We start from the raw sequence: 21,245 nt of genomic DNA, 5'->3' as shown, positions 1-21,245 counted from the left end.
TTACAAGGAATGAACAGGTTTTGAAAAAAGATTTGGAGAAGAAAATGCAACAGCACTTCATGCAACAAGGATTGGTTCCTGCACCCATAAATAGTCTATTCTTGAAGGTTTGGGGATTTATTGAAGTAATATGAAATAGGACCTCCGGATGTTATTGAAGGGAATTCAAGGAATTGTTATTTTAAATTTTTTATTTATTTATTCAATTTGGATGCTGCCCAACTCCAATCAACTTTGGGCAGCTCACAAGCATAGAATAACAATAAAAACACCAAAGTACAATTGTTTTTTTAAAAAGAACAGTATAAAAGTAACTACAAAATAATTGCTTGATTGATTATGTGCCAACAAGACATTGTTGACACCTAGCAACCATATAGATAGATAGATTTTCTCCATGAACAAAATAACTATGTGAGGGCAATTCAAACAATAAAGCAGACATAAAGCATCACAAACAGGGGAGTTCTATCCACTCTACCCCAAAGCCAGGTTGTCAAGGTCTTCTGGAACATTTTCAGGGTAGAATATGGAAGAACTGATTGCCATGGCAACCACTGGTCTAGAATGAATGGTAGATCCTTGGAAGCTTTTAACAGCCTGCTATTCATAAATCCTAGCCACTGACATTAATAATTGAGGTACATTTAGCAAAATCAGTTTAGTACACAACCCAAACTCTTATTTTTGACCATTTTCATTTTAAATACACTTTATTGTTTCAACTCTAATCTATATGAATAGTTCTAGGGGTGGAGGGAGGGATATATATATACATACATACATACATACACATACATACATACACATATATACATATACTTAAATATATATACATAAATTTATTATATATATATATATAAAATTTATTATCTAGATAGACTTGTGATTACAAAATATATTAAAACAGCATGTACAGTGCATCTCTGAGCAAAGCGTATCTATGCCAGAAGTAAGGTGCATTTATTCTATGACCCAATAAATAGAAATTTCTTGGTAGCTATCCAAATTCTCAGTTATTTTAATGCTTGCAACTCTTAAAAGAAAGTAAGAGGAGATGAATTGGGTACAATTATGCAGCCAGAGCACTAAATGCTTATGCCATTATGGAACTGAAAAAGTTATTGAGTGAAAAGGAGAGCTGAAACAGCAGGTGTAAATTAACTGAGACAGGACAATTAAAATGCCTACATTCAAAAGGGATGGGAAGCTGCCTAGGCAGTAGGACAACTCAAGAGTGGATAATTAAGACAGTCTTGCCCACCTATTATTCCCCAGATGTGTTAAAACTGTGAGCAGACATCCTATAATATTTGGAGAGCTCACAGTTTTATAGGAGACAAACATGGTTGGAGAGCTGTCTGAATGACGCCATGTAGATGTGGTCAGTCACGTGGAATTTCCTCTGACTCTGTTAATGCCATCCTAAATCAAAGCACTGCAGTACAAAGATCTTGTAATATGTCTATAAAAGCAGGATTCAGATTCAGCTGACTGAGAAGGGCATTTTCTCTCATTCTCTTTCTGAATGTGAAACAGAGGCCATCACTTAGGACCTGATTTTTTCCCATCCCATAATATTCTATATACAGTTAGTTTCAGAATCTGTGTCATACAGATTTTAAACATCTCTTGCTCTGGGAAAACAATATTCTGTGCATATATATCAGAAAAGGATAATCTGTTCTTGTTGCTGTTTATTGTACATAATCATAAACTTAAGTGTTCTGTGTAAGAGAAAATTGGAACATATACTAACTGCCATAAAGTAGGAGAAAATATGCTAACCATGCAAGATGGGCTGCTTGCTATTTATGAAATATTGCAAACAATTTTATACATATTTCCATTCATCATGCACATGAATTAACTAATAACCAGTTTAGCATGCTAATCTTTGCTATTAAAATAACATAATCATTATCTTTCTAGCTTTTAATTTAGCCATGTAGGCTTTTTATTAGTGCTAATAGAAATTTATATAGCTATTTATTCCTATTCCATTTCAGAAATCTTTAAATCCAGTAGACTTAATCAAATCTTAATTCCCATCTTCTAAAAAAAAAAAAAAAAGTTATATCTGAATTAATTTTACCTGTACTGGTGGCAAACTATTTTGACTACACAAGTTAGCTGTTTCTTTAATAGCTCGTACAGAAGTTCTTATCCTGTAGGACATGTTATATTTCTGTAAGATCAGCCCCTCAGAATCACCACTTCATGTGACTATCTTATGCAGACTATAAGGATCTCAGCTACAATCTAAAGGAACTGTTTAAATGTATATATGGAATTATATTCTAGAGACAGGTTCCAAAGTGGCTTAAGACTGTATCCTGATCAAGCATAATTCAACCTTGTCCCTGCCTCAGTGATCTTCCAAAATAATCCAATCCTGGTTAATTGCTACATCCCTGGAAATTCTCTGTAGGAAATAGGGGAAGCAACTTTGAACTAAAAATAGTATTATGAAAATATGTAGTTTTAAATTCATTTAAAACATAGTAGTATTTTGCTGACTAGTTTAGAGTATACTTTTACTACCATGGTGCCAAACAGAATGAAAGATTCTCTCAGTTCAAGCTCAGCTCAACACAGACCCATCCATTCAGTGGTTTTTTGGCAACTGTACCTAAATGGTTTGACACTGCTTTCTTCTGGGATGATTTTACCTAGGACTGAATTGTACTTGCTGTAGAGATAGAGATAGAGATAGAGATAGAGATAGAGATAGAGATAGAGATAGAGATAGAGATAGAGATAGAGATAGAGATAGAGATAGAGATAGAGATAGAGATAGAGATAATAAAATGGGTATCTTCATTGCATAACTAGTTTTCTGATCCCACTAGCACTTTTTCAATCTTCCCACTTTTAAACTTTTTAAACTGAAAAAGTTGGATTATCCAAACAAAAAACTCTCCGTTTTGACCTTAAGAAAACAGAACAGCAGGACTTTAGCTGCAATTTGAGTACAGAATAGCTTTCAAGGCTAGAACAAATTATATAACTCAAGAGATTTCTTGACTAAGTAATTTGGAGAAGCAAACTGCATCTAAGATTATTGCAGTATATACACTCCATGTTGCAGTGTGCCTGTAATTAACAGAATGTCCTTTAAAAAATATACATACTTGTTCAATTCCAAAAATATGAATTCTTACTATAGGGAATGCTTTAGACTTGTCTACAGTATGGTATACCATTTTCATAATGGATGTCAATTATCCTACTTTGGACACATTATGCAAAGACCCAGCTCTCTGGAAAAGGCTCTAATACTGGGAAAGGTGGAAGGAAAGAGAAAAAGAGGATGACCAGCACCAAGGTAGATGGACTCAGTTACAGTGGTAATGAGTGCACCATTGGGAGACTTGTAAAAAGAGGTCAGGGATAGATCATCATGGAGAAAATCTATGTGGTTGCTAAGAGTTAAAAATGACTTGATGGCACATAATCAATCAATCAATCAATCAATCAAATATTTTTAGATAGTTGCTGTAACTGAAATGGCAGATTTTAAACCATATTATGTGTTGGTTAAACTCTATATTCTCCATGGTATACAATGCCTAAGGTATGTGTAAGGTATCAGAAAATGTTAGTTTTGGGGGGAAAAAACAGTAAGTAACATATTTTTACACAATTTATAAAATATATGAACTCTAAATTATTAAATATTAAATTACAATATTTAGGGCAGCAGTAAAACTTGCCATTTACTATGCAAGATCTTAAAACTGGTTTTAACATTAATTTATTTTGATTAAAAATAGAAGAACCCTAGGTAGAATATTATATTACCAAATGATTCAGTTCTCATTATCAGTGTTTGCTTATATCAGATTTTCATTTGATCCCAACAATGAAAGCCAAGCAATTTCTAAGAGTAAGAAGCCCTTATGCCAGAAATTTGCTACCACCAAATCATTATACATTTTAATATTATGGATCATGTATGCCTAGCTAAGTAGTAGTATCTGGCTAATCTTGACTGAGCTTGAAAAAAAGCAGAGTCAATTTTGATCAGTACTAGGATAGGAGAGCACTAGGCACTGGGAAATTAGAATAAAAATCCTGAAAAAGGCAGTAGCAAACCACCTCTTTACTGTGTCTAAAAATTATGTAATGCATTTATGACCTCACTAGGAGTTGAACTTTATTTAACAGATAGCTTGCTTTACAGCTGATAAAAAGCATGGAAGTGGCAGTGGGACTTCGTTTGCCATTTCCCCTTGAAATGTTTTCTCATCAACTGTTTTCTCTTTTAGCTGATTTTAGATGTATAAATAACTCACATCCAAAGAAAAATTGGAAAAAGGAGTTGAAAGGGAAGAGGAGAATCATGGGAAAGAGGAATCAGTACATCCTTTCCATCTACTTCTGAAGAATGTTAAAATTGTATACATCCTGCCATCCTTACTTTACAGGACCCAGCATGCTGAGTTATGTCAGATTTGTCCTGTCATACTTTATCTATCTATCTATCTATCTATCTATCTATCTATCTATCTATCTATCTATCTATCTATCTATCTATCTATCATATTTATATAGCTGCCCATTTCACATAAGGTAACTCTGGGTGGCATACACCAATTAAAAAAATAAATACATAAAAACAGCTACATATAAAAAACAGTAAAAACACACAAAACAGGAGGGGATAAAATTAATAAGGGAGCCATCGTAAAATCTTGATTATGATCAATCCAGTAAATTTAACATTTAATTTTTAAAACAAGCAAAGGACACATCCATCATTGCTCTTGTTGATGAGAGGGAACTGCTGCCTGAGCAGGCACTGTGACAGAAAATCATCCGAGAAGGTCTTGCCTCCCTATATACAGAGAGAGAAATCTGCAGGGATTCTTTATGAAGCAACTTCATAGATGTGTACCATAATTTAAAAGTTCATCATACATTTTGGAAAATTTTCTGGGTCATCCCCTAGACCATATCTCATCACTTTGTACAATTCAGCTGAGTCTGCTGGGGCAGGTGGCCAAAACACTTTTAAATACATCATCATCACCATCATCATCATCAATGATAATAATAACCACCCACTTTAAAGAATGAACTAATGCTATTGCTGAATGAGTAGATTCCTTGCAGCATCTCTCTAGTTCAACACGTTTCTATACCATTGACTCCTCCATCAATACGCCTGGGCTCTAGATCATTTGCCAAGCGCACTATGTCATCATCATAGTTCTTTTCTAATTTTAAATGTGTTTTTATTTTATTTTAATAGTCACATTATGCATTTTATTACTTTTTTTTGCTACATGCTTTGCTCCTTCCTTACACAGGGCAAGGTAAACAAGATTCTAACTCTGCGATCCTACACAGGCCTACTCAAAAGTAGCAAGCACTAACCAGTTTAATGGGACTTACTTCCAAGTATGTTTGTTCAGGATTTTAGCCTATCTAATGTACCAATGAGTTCATACAGATTCATCTACCCATGAATTACTGATCCATAATTTACTCAATTAATCCCAGTTTTCTGAATCTGTGTGCTAAACCATACACCAACCATGCAGACTAGGTTTGCACAATTTGCTTGGCTAACTTGTGGTTGACTGGCTTGGTATCTCAGGTGAACTCAGCCATGGAGTTAGCCACTGACCTGAATTAACAACTTCACACTGTCTTGCTAAAACTAACAGTGCTTTTTAAGAGTTCGGCAGCTACAGTTTTTAAAATGCAGAAACTGTGGGCATCATAAATTATTTGGCATGTAAGAAAGGTTCACTTGACAGATTTATCAAGTAATTGAGCAGTCACTTAAAGGAAAAAATGTCTCCCCCAGCAAAATTTGCTGTTTAATTTGTATCCTTTAATGGAGATATCTGACTTCAAAAGTTCCCAGACAGATTTCAAATTTTATGCTACCATTCCAAAACATAACTCACCATCATTCTAATTAAAAACCTCTAATATCTTTGAAAGAATATTGGTATTAAACTTCAACTTTACCACTCATATATTTGTGTTGCTTTTAAGATATAAGGGCCAAAAGTGACAGAGAGAAAGGGAGTAAAAGCATCAGATCCCATCATATTCATATTCATTAATTGCAAAATCATTTTTATATAACATTTAAGTTATTAAAATGTAAATTGTTTATTTTGTCTGGTTTAAATCTTATAGTTTGAAGATGAAAAGACAGCATTGCAATGTGAAAAGAGTTGGTTGATTTATTTTTTTCATTATATTTTGAGCCAATCATGGATGCTTCCTCCAGGCACAAATTAAACTTGAATCCCTTCCTTACAGTCAGAAATGAAAGGGACCTGACTGTTTTGCAAACACTTTTTCATGAATAATTAGGAAAATTCTGAATAGCCTTTCTATATTGTTATTAAATAATGGATTACCTTTAAAGGATTTTAATATATCTTACTTTCAAAGTAACTAATGGGAGGAGGAATCTCAGAAGAAAACTAGATGCCAGGTAGTTTAACATTTGATCTAAGTAATTTTGCAGAAATTTACCTATTGCCCTAAACCATAAAAAAGCAAGTGACGGCTTAGTGTGAGCCCGATCAGTTTTTTTGCAAAAGGTGTATATGCATGCGACAAGATAGAAGCAGACCAGATACATTTTATACCTGTTCTTCTAATTACTCAGCACATTTTAGGTATAATAAAAATTTCTGCAAAATTACTTAGATCAAATGTTAAACTACCTGGTATCTAGTTTTCTTCTGAGAAGTCAGGCAACCTGATTAAATTTTGATTTTGAAAACGGTAGCTTAATATGATGCATGAAATATTCTATATGTATGATGAATTGCATTTTAAAAGGCTTTGTTAATACTTTGAGCATAAATTATAATATAAATAAATATATCATGACACTATTCTATGAGGTGGGGTGAGGTCGCTTCTCCTGAAAATGAAAGATCTGATTCTCATGTCATGTTAAGCCATGATTTGAAGAATTAAACACAAAGCTGGATTCACAGAGAGTGCTGAGCCAGACACCCTTGGTTTACAGACTACAATGGCTGGGTATATACACTAAGGTGAACTCAAATTATATTATGACTTAATCCAATGACCAAACCCACTCAGGTTCCTATATTTACTGACTGCTCTGTCTCAAAGCTAGATAACTTTGGGTGCACAAGGCTGCCTTTGGGGTGTACTCAGGGCCACAAAGTGCACAGAACCATATCACACAGGTGAGCAGCATTGATTAGAAGTCTCTTACTGTGTTACTTCCGTATTAGGGCCTATACTACAGTGTTCATGTATTTTCAGTCTCAAAATGGTAGGAAATTGGGCTGTCAGTACTCAGCAGTGAAGAGGGATCCTGAGGCTACATCAAATAATTCTTGCATTAGTTGTAAAGTATGCCTCTTTTTCCTTATATTGTACTCTGCTTTTCTCTTTTTCATAACCTTCTGAGTACTTGACTGAAGAGAAAGGTGGTATATAAATCACATAAATATATAGGCACAAAACCTTTTTGCCAATTCAAGTGGCAACCTTGCTATCATTCCTCACTGATGACAGTCCAAAAGGAATAATGCCATCTTCCAAAAGGCATTTTGGGGAATAAAACCGGTTGCCTCTCTTGGCCTTATGGAGCCAGTGAGAAATACTTGTAACTATGACCAGGAGTCCATCCTGTTAAATGAGATAAATTTATCCAGTTCCAAAATACATATTGTCCAATTAAATGGCATACCTAAACCAAATATTCTGTCTGACTCCAATTACCATGAGTGGAGGTGGAGCGGGGGTTACTGATACTTTTACTGACATTAGCTTTGGAATCTCAAACATCTCAAAACATCTCAGATCATTTTGTCTGGCTTTTTCCCTGAATCAAGGTGCTGTCAAGCTTGGGCTGGCAGCAGTTGCACCAAGAGTACATCCCTGTTGCTGTTGCTTTGGCAGGAATAGCATTCTCTCCACCATGTCAAGAGGCCTGCTGTCCTCTTGGCCAAGTTCACCATCCAGGCCAGGCAAAGGAGCTGCTACATTCTCTGCAGAGCAATCTCTCTGGACTCTTCATCCTCCATTGCCCAGGAGATGCCCCTGGATGGGGAACCCTAGTTCAGCACTGGCTTATCCCCTCCTGGCACTGTTATGCACTTATTATCCCCATGGTCCCAGTCTCTTCCCCAGGCTAGCCATTTTCCACCCATGGCAGCAGTGTGAGGAAGGGGAAGCTTAGGTTCACATCTTAAACTTGATTTGGGATTCCAAACTTCCATGCTTCTCCATAAATTATACTGTAACTGGAAAACATCAAATAGCATTTTTTTTTCCTGTGTGACTTATACTATATAACATATATTGTACGTACACACACACACAAACATATAGTATTCAATATATAGTATTGAAACTATATTCACGTTTCAGCCTGCTTTCCATTAAAAATAATCTGGAATTGGGCTAACTTTGCAGAAAACAAAACAAGAGCATTGCTAATGCCATTTTTATTTCTTGGCAGAATGGAAATAATTGTTCATGAAAGTTGCCTGTTGTGAGGGAATAAATCCTGCCAAATTTCAGATGAATAGTTTTAAGGGTTTTATGTTGTTATTCAACCAGAATCAAACCAAATATTCTTGTTCTGGTTAATAATAAATGCTGCCAGAGAAGTGGCCAAAATGAAATGGAAAAAAAGTAGTCTGCTTCATAACAAACCCCAGCATAGTGTGCTCTATGAGCCTCTAATTCTTAGACTAGTTTGGCTCAACCCTTTCTCATAATGCCATGACATCATAGTTATGCCCCTTGTGGACACTGGGAGGCTGAACAAATTAACATGCAGCCCTGTAGAAAGTTGCCCACCTATGCACAAAGCCAAAGCCAAACAATCCATATTGTGTGAGAACCCAGCCAATGCAGTCCATGCTCTTTTTAGTATTTAAGCAATGCTTTTCAAACCCAGAAAGTATAGTCTGTTGGGGTGGGTATGTTTGCTGCTCCAGCTTCAGAAGAAGAAGCCATACCCATGACCTTCGAAGAGGCCTTTATGCACACATAAAGTGATCCTAACTATTATTTACCTTGTTTTTTAAAGAGGCTGCTGCATACAATTTCTGTCATGGATTGAACTTTTTGCTTCTGTAGCTTTGCTGGAATGCAGGTGAAAAATTCACGTAAGAGCTGGCTGCAGATAAAAAGGATAAGATAGATCAGAATGTTTGGTAAGGAAATTGCTAAGACTTAAGATAGCCATGCAAACAGTGCGAGGAGATATCTGAGAAAAGGTAATATTAAACAGTTAATACAGATAAGAAACTATATAATGTCCCTTGTGCACAGCTAGGTAATTGGAAAAAACTTAATGAATAAACAATTAAAGGCTCTATATCTAGTTGCAAGAACGTCATGCTTTCTGGGCAAGTTTCTTATGCAAATTGTATTGCTTACTTTATGCCTGAAATTACGTAAGACTGAACCAGCAGAATCCAAATTTCTGCTAGGGGTGTACTGCAACCTACAATGTGACTATCTTAAGATACATGCCAAAGATACTGGTATCTAAATGGCCAGATGTTTCTGAACTCCAAATGTCAGCTCACCTGAGCAATCTGACATCAAACACTGTTTCTACATCTTGGAGAACAGATGGAATATACTTCAAGGCAGCCATCTGAAAGAAAAACAACATATGTGATCATCATTTCTGTGTTTCAAAAACCCAAATAAACTTACATAATTTAGAACTAGGCTTCACTAAAAACAAAAATGGGACCTATGTCTGAAAATGTCCACATGTCTTTAATAAACTGGACTCTGGAGAATATGGAGGAACCAACAATATCTTCCAGACTGTTTTTTACTGAGAAATGCCTTTCACTAACTTTTCACTTACTAATATTACAAGCCTATAACATTTCCCTAGATCTCCTGCTATTGACTCATACCTATGACAACTACTGTATATGCAGACTTAAACCTTTATCAAACTTCACTGCCAAGTCATTTAGAGACAATTCTTATATGATGAAGTGATCTTCCATATGTTCTTAACAATCTAGATTTGCTAGAAATGGTTTCTACTGTGTGGAACAGGCCATACATTTTCTACCTTTGGGAAGGTTCCCATTTTAAGGAGCTTCCTTCTGAAAAAAAAACTCTTAGAGGGCACATAGGGACAGCAGCAGTCCTGGGAATCACTTCCTATCCTGATTTCTAGAGTCTGAAGGCCAAATTAGATCACTCTAATACTGAAGCAGCTTCAGGAAGCCCATGTTCATAACAGAACTGCAAGATTAGGCAAATCATGTATGTAACCTTTTCTTTTCACCTGTATGGCTAAATGTTTACCATTAGAGAGCAATATCAATTGGGGTCTGACTTAGGGAACTTTTCTAAGAGGAATCTCTTGCTTTCCATAGGTCTCTTTGACTGTTAAATAAATTCCACAAAACTGTGAGAAAGCCTCCTTGTCTTTCAGAGACTTTTTTAACTATAGGAAACTATGTTACACATTCAAAGAAGGTCATAATATACCAACGTTCAACTGCCCTTTTTTTCTCCCCCAATTCCACCTACCAAAACACAGTTATTGCAGGGTGCAGTGTAAAAATTGAATGGATAGATGTAATCATTCCTGGGAAATGAGGAAAAGGATGCTTTATACAAGCCTAATATGGATTGTCTTCTGCCCCAAACATCAGGGAAACACTGAAGAATACCAGGTTGAACGTTGGAATTTGGTTGGGTTTAAATTCCCACAGCTGTGATGTCAACAGAGTGAACTGGCATTCAAAGCCAGTCATAATCTGATGAATGTTTAAAAAAACGAACTAAATAAAAGCAAAGAAAAAAAATAAAGCCAGTCTCTATTATATTTGTACTATGGTAGTAGAAAATAACAACCCTAGCATCAGGATACATTTTAATGGAATGAACCTGAAATATACCAATTGTATTTGCCTCTGCCTACTTTGATGCTTTAGCCTGAAAAAAAAAAATTCTCCTAATAAGCAAAGCCACTCAGAATATTAGCCATGCTCATGGCTGTTGCATATTTATGAGGGGACATTTCACTACTCCCTCTACAGCTTTAATATTTTAGCTGGTTCCATCACAACAAATTTATGACTGTAAAGGATATGTGATGAAAATTAAGACTCTCAAGTTTGGTAACAAGAAAACAAGTCTTTGTGTTCTTTTATTGTCATGCCAGCAGAACTGAAACCATGGCACAAAAGAAATAAAAAGTTCTTTTCAGTTTTTTTTTTCCCAAGAATATATTGCCCAATAATGCTGTCCAGCAGAGAAGCATTGGAAGTTGTGTATTTCCTGTGACTTCCATAGCCTATATATATTAACAAGTGTTAATGACCCACCAAGTATTACACTGCTATGATTTGCAAAGGAGAATATGTATGCAATAAACAGCAGTTGACAATGAGTTTTCCTTCCAGGATTACCAGATGTTTCTGAACACCAGTTGCAGGGGAAGAGCAGCAGGAAAGAGATATGTCTCCATCTCCTGCTTCTGAGCACCAAAATGCTGGACTGAGATGCCCCATGGCTTCATCCAGTAGGCTCTTCTTATGTTCTAACCATAGACATAATAGAAGCCACATTTGATTCCATTTCAACTCCATTTTCAAGGCATAATATTATGCACCTTCATTCCATTTGATTAAAAGAGCTAACATAAAAAGTTGTTTTTACAGTACTGCTTCACATATGCGTATGGAGCTGGGGTAAAAGAGCCGGATGAATTAAAATGTGTTGTATATTTTTATCCCATGTATCTTTCAAGAAACTTAGGGTGGTGTACGTTATGCATACCTTCCACTATGTTATCCTTATGCTGGTCTTAACCTTTTGCAGACAATAATTCTGGAGGTTGTTTGTTTTAACTACAAAACAGCTAGAAATATAAACCTCCAAAATGGTATTGTAATAAAATGCAGCCATTTACAATAAAAGTTTAAATTATTTCACAAGTGAGAAGTCAGGCTATTTAAAACTAGAAATAGTATAGAACATTAAATTTAATCAAATCGCCTTCTCAGTAAAATGCTACCTCAGAGAGAAGGGTGTTTAAAATCCATTTAAAATCCTGTAGTAATGGGGCAAAAGGAGTAAGGAAGTTTAACAGGAAACCCTAACACATAAAAAGCTCCCAATCTACTGATTTTATAGACAAGCCTCCAAGGTTGGTCTCAAGACTTAAACAAGCTCATGTGGATTCAGATAGTCCTTCAAAAATTGTGACCTAAATCATTTTTATCTTGTGTAACCTGGCCCTAAGAAAGAACAATGGCTAAAGAATCCAGAAGTTCAAATTTCCCAAAGAATAATTAATACAATGTGGTATGAATATGAACTTGAGACATGAACATGAACATATTCATTTTCATTATTACTTCCAAAATATGCCTTTTTAAAGCATATTAAAGCATATTAAAATAAATAAAGTTAATATTTATTTATTTATTTATTTTAAAAAATAATTTTACCCTCCGTTCTCCACCTTGAGTTACTTTTACTTTATGTGCCTGACAGTGACAGCGTTCTCTTCAGATCAAGAACATAAAATAATTACAATTCTTTAGAGAGGGGGAGAAATACGTAAGTGACTTTTCATGGCATTGCTAGATTCCTTTAACAAAAATATGCCAGCCAGAAGTTTCTAAAAAATCTTAAGGGAGGGGGAAATTTTAGTTCTTAGTCACAGAACTAAGATTATTTCTGCAGCTTCACTCTGCGTCATTTGCTAAGCTTAACGTTATGATTGAAGTGGTTCTTCCATCTCATTTATACCCAGTTCATGTACACGCTGCTGTGGTATTTCCATTTTTGTGTCTACCTTTTCAAATATATTTGGCACCTTATCTTTTCCCACTGCTGAAAGCTGATATAAAAAAGGCATTTCCTTTCCTTTTAGTATCAACCTCTCCCCATCCTACCACAACAATCCTAAAATATTCATCCATAAACTGTAATTTATTGTATTTGGGCATGCTGACAATACCTCTGATTTCTAAATACCTATACCTTTAAAATCATCTGTGTGACAGCTATCAATTACTGTCTAAAGCTATAAAACCCAACTGAAAACAAAGGTTTTCGGTTGCAAAACCAAAACTGTTTCCATTCTCACTGGTGTAGAAGATAAGGACATTAATTCTACAAAAAGATTTCTTAGATACCTTTTTTTTTTTTTTTGCTAGAGTCAACAATAGTCTCTGGATTGCAGCTTAAAGCAAGCAAACACTGTTACATGGTACTTGAATAGCTTTTAAAAATAAAGACATCAAAAAGCAAGCTTCTTCATCCATTTTTAGCCTTGTTATTCCCTGTTTTATCACCACATATTCCAACCTGCTGATCTTTAACACTAAACTGGAAAGGTGGGATTCAAAGGTGGATTTTTTTTTTTAACTATGGTGCTCAATTATGTTACACTGCAGGCTGATTGATTGTCCAGAGCTGAGCAATGGGATTACTTGGGTTATAGGATCCCACAATGCTACCTCAAAAAACAAAATGACACACAGGGTGTCCAAAGAGATAAATCAGTCTCTGCTTAACCTGCTTGGTACTTGAGCATGTATTTTCACATACATAGGCAAAACAATCCTTTTTCAGGGACAAGTGGTAGACTCTGAAAGGCAGAACAAATTTTGAGCAGTTATAGAGCACAAAAGGACATATAATGCCAAAGTACGTATATTTACCTTGTTTCAGAGAAAGCTAGCTTTTCATTTCCTGTACCACCCTCTTCAGCCGCCTTGATCAAGACACCAATGGGCTGACTGAATTGCTGGCTGACCCATTAGAAGAAACCCCAGTGCTCCACCTATTCTGAATGTAGCATAAAGTTCAGAACTAACATTTGGAATGAAGGATTAGGAGCAGACTAACTCGCTGGATCCTGACTACTCCAAGGAAACAGAGAGAGAGGCATGGAAAGCTAAAAGGAGACCAGGAAGCAAAATTTAATTGGTATGTGTATTGTGCCAACAAATTCTACAGGAAAAGTTTAGGATATCTGTCTATGAAACTGAAGCTCAAGAGAAAGTGGGTCAGGCAGCAAGACAATGATCCAAATCACACAAGTTGTATGACCAAAGAATGGTTAAAGCAGAAGGAAGTTCATGTTTTGGAATGGCCAGTGCTGACTATTCTTATAGAAATGCTGTGGAAGGACCTGAAGCCAGTAGTTCACTGGCTGTTCTGTGAGGAGAGGAATGGGCTAAAACTCCTTCAAGCCGATGTGCAGGACTGAACAATAGTTATCAGAAACATTTAGTTGCAGTTATTGCTGCCCAAGAAGGACACATCAGTTACTGGAAGCAAAGGTTCACATACTTTTGCCACACACAAATATGTAGCTTGGATCATTTTCCTATCAATAAATGAACATGTGTAATGTTTTGGACTCATTTGTTTAATTGGGTTCTCTTTATCTAGTTTTAGGACTTGTGTGAAGAACAGATCAGGTTTTGGGTCATCTTTATGCAGAAATATTGAACATTCAAAAAGGTTCACAAACTTTTAAGTACCACTGTATGTTTCTGAATTAAATATATAACCTGAACTTCATCTCAGGTTATGGAAGTTAACAAACCCCACCCTATTTACACTTCTTCTTCTATGCATTTTTATCTAAAGCAGTTAGATGGCTGGCTGGGGAATTCCACACATCTTAAAGTTGCCAAGTTTAAGAAACACTGATCTAAAGTATTGAAGGAAGAAAAAATAGGCAAACCTGTAATAAAATAGTTGTTTTAAGTTGACTTCTCATCAGGTTGTTGATTGACTCAAAAAGGCTCCTCATGGCTTCTTCAAATTCTGCCAGTTCTTTGCCTTCATATAATCTGAAAAGGGGGAAAAAACAGAATAGCATTTCAAATCTGAGCTTCAGTCAAACAACAGAAGGCACTGACTTTGTCTGCACTAGATATATGTGTGTGTACCTAAAAAATACTTCTAGATCCATTCATGGATCTAGCATTCCTTTTTTTTTTTTTCTTTTTCCTTCCTGTTAATGCTTTCAAGGAATTATCCCACAATCTAATTGGGTCATCTAATGCAACTTCCTGCCTGGAACACAGATGGCATCAGACATTGCCAAAACCCATCTCACAGAAGGACTGCTCTCTAAATCACTGTTTCTCAGCCTTAGCAAATTTAAGATATGTGGACTTCAACTTCTACAATTTTAGAACTTCTAGCATGCTGGCTGGGGAATTCTGAAAGCTGAAGTCCACACATCTTGAAGTTGGCAAGGTTGAGAAACACTGTTCTAAATGGATGTTGCTGACTATTCAGCTCTGAGAAGCAAACTTCTGCATTCTTGTAAAGAGGAGATAAATAAAGAGGAGATCATGCACTGTGACAAGGCATCACCCTATCCATCTGCCTCTTTAAAATCCCTTTCTGGCCAAGGATATTTTTTCTGGCATTATTGAAGCGAAAGTCAAGCAGGCAGGTCTCTGACTCATACCCAAATATATTAGAGGATAGTCTCCTTTAAAATTAATCCCATCTGACAAAAACACCCAGAAGGGGATTCTCCTCAGTTGCCTGCCTATCAATCCCTCCCTATCAATCATGGCACCTTCTGGAAAATACCATAAAACAAGTTAGATCAAACATGGCTTGCTTACTTCAATTTATCAGTAATTCAGTATGCAACTAAAGAATATTTTTGTTTTTAATTGGCATATATACAAGATTAGTTGAAAATTGTCCTATTTATACAAGTTCCATTTTTTCCTACTCATCCAATTTAATAAAGAACTAAATCCTGTAATAAAAGCTTGAATTATTGCCGTTAAGTTGACTAATGAGCTTTACTTGAAAATAATAAAGAGCTCCAATAGAAGGGAATATGTGTAGCTCAGGGTTGAACTGTGGAGTCCTTGGGATTCTCTGAGCTTGGTTGTTTTCCTGCAAACATTTTGTTACCTGGCTAGTTAACACTGGAGCCCTGAAGATGTTACCTAGCCAGGGAGCAAAATATTTGCAAGAAAATAACCAAGCTCAAAGAACCCCAAGGATTCCACAATAAGGAGCTCTCCTGCCAAAAGTTCATACTTTTGAGGGCCCCTCAAAAATCCTGCAGGTTTGGATTCCACAAATCCAAAATTAGATTAATGATAATATTTATGTATATAAGTATTTTAAACTAACAAATAAAAGTGATAACTCAGACTGCATCTAGAATATGGTGTCCAGTTGTGGCCACCACAATGCAAGAAAGATGGAAACAGTGCAGAGAAGAATAGCAAAAATGGCCAGGGGCTTGGAGCTAAATCCTCCAAATAACAGTTAAAGGAACTGGGTGAATTTAGTATAAGGGAAGGCTAAAGGGACACATGATAGTATCTTGCAATGCTAGAAGAGCAGTTGCAGGGGAAAGAGTATGGTTTTATTCTCCATAGCTCCTGAGGTAGGACAAGAATGGGTGGAAGCTTTAAAAGGGAGATCCAAATTCAAACTAAGGAGAAATTTCCTGATTGTGAAAGCTATTCATCTCATGGAATCAAGGATGCTCCAGCACTGGAGATTTTCAAGCAATGGTTGGACAGCCATTTGCCTGGGATGATATGAGAAATTCTATCCTGGGCAGAGACTTGGATTAAAAGACCTATGATGAGAACTGTTGATACAGAAATGCCTCTCAATCTCTTCTCCTTCATAAGAAAGTTAGAGGCACATTACAAGCCCGAATGGCAAGCCAAAGGAGGGAGATGCATCTATGCAAAACCTACAGGGAGATGCAGATGTAATATTCTGAGACAGAACCCAGTGAAAGCATTTTGTCCTAAGGGCTGTTTAAAACTTAGGACCAAAAGCCACATGGAAGAGGTACATTATTATATCCTGAAGCTATCTGGACAAATAGAATTCTTAAAAACTCCCAGATTCCACAACTTCAATAGGCAGTTTGCTTCAGTAGATAAGTACTCTATTATTTAGGACATTCTTCCAACTGCCTAATCAAAGCCCATCTCATTCTCCTTTAAAAGCATTGGTCAAGTTTGCAGGTCACGTTATCCTGTGCTTTATAGGGCAACTGTAACAAGCTATACTCCTCTCCTCTCTTCCTTTTGTGTTTCTGAATGCTTTTCCTGTTAACTTCACTTAAACACAGTTTGTTATCTGAATTAGGGGTCATGGATTCTGTTAACATGGTTAAAAAGCCCTAGTTTCAAGTTGGCTTGCTTCAAAACTGGCCACACATAGTACCCACAGTTTCTTACCTATCCTTATTACAGATTGTTTGACTTTGTCTTGTTAATGTTCTTTTACTTAAGCTAAATATTCTTTAGCCTTTTCTTTATATAATTCATCATCTAAACTATTTATCAACCTTATAGCTCACTTTCTGATTTACTGTGTTAAAATTAAATGCATCTCAGCCTGAGTGCAGATTTTGTCTATTCTGAATCATTCACAAATTTGAAAAATGTGGTGTATTACTCAAACTTTCATGTAAGCCACCTGGTGATAAAACTAAAGCACCACCTAAAAATCATCTGTAACTGAAGAAAATTAGCAAGATTATTTATATAGTGGTCTAGAAATAAGCCCTATCAAATCCAGTGAGACTTGCTTCTCAGTGTGTGTATGTGTGTGTATAGGATTGAACCATCCAGTGTCTGATGATGAAATATAAAAAAAAATCTATTTCTAAAACAACTTAAAACAGGGCATTTAGTCAAATTGGGGCCAAGCCAGTTTTTTAATCTATCTTTAGGATCTGTTACCTTTCAGTATAAATATACCTGGTGGCCTATAGTCAAAGCCTGTAAGCAATAAAGGCATAACCCAAATAAAGCTATACACCACCCAGAGTCCACTGGAGTTGGGTGGCCAATAAATGTAAACAAACACACAAACAAGCTAGCATCACAAAGACAATTTTCTTCATGCCTAAAAGTTCCCATCAGTGTAAAATTTAATTAAAACATGTCACATTAAACTGTCTTCTCTGAATATCTAGGGAAATGTCTACACTGTTACAAAGAAGGAATTTCTCAGGCTGCAAGTATGGTTGCATCTCCTAATAGTTTGTTAAATTATTATTCAAAAAGGATCACTGAAGCTCTGGGTGCCTATGCACTATCCATTTAAGCTGCTTCTGTCCTGTGCTCATGACAGCTTGATTCTAAATCCTCTCCAGGCTGAAACACCTTGGTGACAGCAGGCCAGCGGGTCCGTCCTCCCACTGGGCAATTCCCCTGCTGCTACGCACTCCCACCTTACTCTTCCGGGAAAGTGTCAATTGCTTTCCTTCCTGAGGTTAGGTTTTCCTGGGACAAGAAGAGGGTGTGAATGAGCCCTAACAAGCCCAAATTGTATGACCTAGATCACAGACATCAAATGTGAATTGGGTTACCAACCAGTCTGAATATTGTATCTCCACAGAATTTCCAAAACAGAATGTTAAAAATGCATGCTTTGCTTGCATAATTTTATTGAATCAAATATCTTCTTCTTCTTCTTCTTCTTTTTTTTTTTTTGCAGAGAAAAAGTAACATTCAAAGCTTGCTAATTAAAAGCAATATTAAGGCTATTCCAGATCCACATTATGTAATAATAGTACTGTGGCCTTCATTATATTCATTTTATCAACGGTCATTAAACATGATTTAATCTTCTTTATTAGCAAATAAATCTAATGATGCAGGGAGGCTGAAGCAAAAAGGGAAATATCTGTAATTTTACTGTACTTTGACAGGCAAGGGCTATCTTGTCCAGAACTTCTATTTAGAGAAGGGGAGCAACTCAACCACACATTGGAAACCTACCTTTGTATAATAAATCAAGTATATGTCAAAGTACTCCAGACATTTAATAAAATAAGTTATAAATAGTGCAGTTTATCTGGAATGTATGCAAAAATGTTCATTTTATTGCTTATCATTTTCTTTGCCCCTTCTTCTTGCTGTCCCTTATAGCCCCCACCCAGAAAAGAGTTGCAGATGCTCATGGAGGTGATGCAAGGACTGCAAAGTGAGGATAGAATCAGCAAGGAAGTACTTCTGCCTCTAGGACATTCTGAGAATTGTCATGGAGAAAAGCTGAACCCAACCCATTCTTAGGAAAACCTTTTTCTGGGGGGGGGGGGTTAAAAAAAATTGTGAATGACTTTTTGAAAAGCCATTCACTGTGTGTCTCTCTGTGTGTGATTGATTATTTCAGCTATAAAGGTAAAGTCACCCTTAAGTTGAGTTCAGGACCTGGTGACTACCTGGATACAACCATGCAGGCCTCTTTTTGGCAACAGTTCAGAAGTAGGAGCCATTGCTTTCTTCCAGGATGTTTCCCTTTCAAGCCTACAGAGTTAATACCCCTTGACAGTCTCCCATCTAAATACTAACCAGCCCCAGCCAGGCTTAGCCTTCCAGCAGTGGCGTGTGTAGAGTTCTGTGGGCCTCCAGGCAAACTTCTCAGATGAAGCCTCCTAAGATAGAGTTAGTCATATAACAATGCAATAAAAAATTAACTCATTCAATACCTTGGGAATATAGGTACTATCCGAGTAAGGTATGAGCCTGTCTCTCTTTTGGCCATGACTGCAACAGGTGAAGGCTTAGGCAGCCTTGGGGTCTGGGCAAAGATGGCTGCTGGCTCTTTGGCAAGGCAAGAAAGGACAGATTACAAGGAGGAATGGAGCAGGCTGGAAAGACAGCCATGGTGACCTGCAGCCCATCATTATTATTTCTGCAGATTCTACCCCCCCCTCCCCAATTAAAATAAAGCAGGTGAGATACCACGATCATGAAACAAAGCAAGCCAAATAAATGGAAGAGATTTCAGGGATGGAATATTCTGATAGGAAGTCTCAGTTAACTCATGTACAGGAAAGCTAATGCCCTCCAAGTCTTTTGGACTACAGTTCCTACAATACTTCCTGGGTCAGAAGAAAATCCAGCTTCCATATTCCTATGTTAACCCATATGCAGAGTGGGCAAGCTGGGGCAGGGGGCTCCAAGATAGCTATCTCCCCTATCTAGACTGTTTGTACACCATTGCTTCTGAGCCCAGACAAGTCTGATCAGCTGCTACTCTCTCTCTATATATATAGGCTCCCCACGATGGTAACATGCACCAGTTACTTCCTATGGGATAATGAGTACTACGAACAGATGGACGGTGTCACCATGGGAAGCCCCCTGAGCCCAGTCGTAGCAAATTTCTACATGGAACATTTCAAAAAACAGGCTTTAGAAACCGCACCCGTTACCCCAACAGCCTGGTTCCGATTTGTGGATGACATCTTCGCAATTTGGAGTCAGGATGAAGAAGACCTAGAGAAGTTCCTGAACCACCTAAACAGCATCCACCCCAATATACAATTCACCATGGAAAAAGAAGTGGACAGCCAACTTCCATTTCTAGACACATTGGTCATACGCAAACCAGACCACCGTCCATCTGTTCGTAGTACTCATTATCCCATAGGAAGTAACTGGTTGTTAGACAGTGCAAGTTGTTAGTCATATGCAGTTGTTAGTCATACGCAAACCAGACCTCAAATTAGGACACAAAGTCTACAGAAAACCCACCCACACAGACTGGTACCTACACAAAAACTCTAACCACCACCCACGTCAGAAAAGAGGCATTATCAAAACCCTCATGGATCGTGCCAATCGGATCTGCGAAACCCAATTCCTAAACTCTGAACTTAACCACCTTAATTGGGTCCTACAAGCGAATGGCTACTCCAAGAATGAAATAAAAAGAGCCATCAAACCAAGAAAACAACATGCGACTGAAGAAGAAAAACAGCCACCCACCAAGTATTTCTGCCCTACATCAAAGGGGTCACAAATCGCATGGGAAAACTGATGGAAAAACACAATTTCCAAACAATCTTCAGACCCACCAGAAAAGTACAAGAAGTGCTAAAATCAGCAAAAGACAAAAGGGATCCCCTCACTGCCGCAGGAGTATACCGCATACCATGCAGTTGCAGGCAAGTATACATCGGGACCACAAAATGCAGCATCCATACCAGGATAAAAGAACATGAAAGACACTGCAGACTACAGCAACCAGAAAAATCTGCAGTAGCTGAACATGTTCTCAAGCACACTGGACACAAAATCCTATTTAAAAACACAGAGATACTGGACAACACCAACAGCCACTATACCAGGCTATACCGGGAAGCCATTGAGATTCACAAACATCAGCACAGTTTCAATAAAAAAGAGGAGAGTCTAAAAATCAACAAAACCTGGCTACCAATCCTGAAAAATACAGCCTGCAAAAGG

General features: G+C 37.0%; 1 protein-coding gene across 1 annotated transcript in view; it reads right to left on the bottom strand.

The window, feature by feature from the left end:
• The window catches only part of DOCK2 (dedicator of cytokinesis 2), a 292,346-nt gene that overhangs the window by 208,897 nt on the left and 62,204 nt on the right, over nucleotides 1-21,245 (bottom strand). Inside the window, exons 23-25 of the mRNA XM_088133619.1 lie at nucleotides 14,720-14,828; nucleotides 9,561-9,631; nucleotides 9,042-9,145 (exon numbers count right to left, since the gene is read on the bottom strand). Coding sequence (XP_087989745.1) covers nucleotides 9,042-9,145; nucleotides 9,561-9,631; nucleotides 14,720-14,828 — 284 coding nt within the window. The remainder of the gene's footprint in view (nucleotides 1-9,041; nucleotides 9,146-9,560; nucleotides 9,632-14,719; nucleotides 14,829-21,245) is intronic.

Source organism: Python bivittatus, unplaced genomic scaffold (assembly GCF_059951505.1).
Source record: "Python bivittatus isolate LINGU-HERP-01145 unplaced genomic scaffold, Pbiv_v1 ctg000080_np1212, whole genome shotgun sequence".
Lineage (NCBI taxonomy): Eukaryota > Metazoa > Chordata > Lepidosauria > Squamata > Pythonidae > Python > Python bivittatus.
The sequence above is the reverse complement of the archived record's forward strand: the minus strand, read 5'-3'. Positions and strand labels throughout refer to the sequence as shown.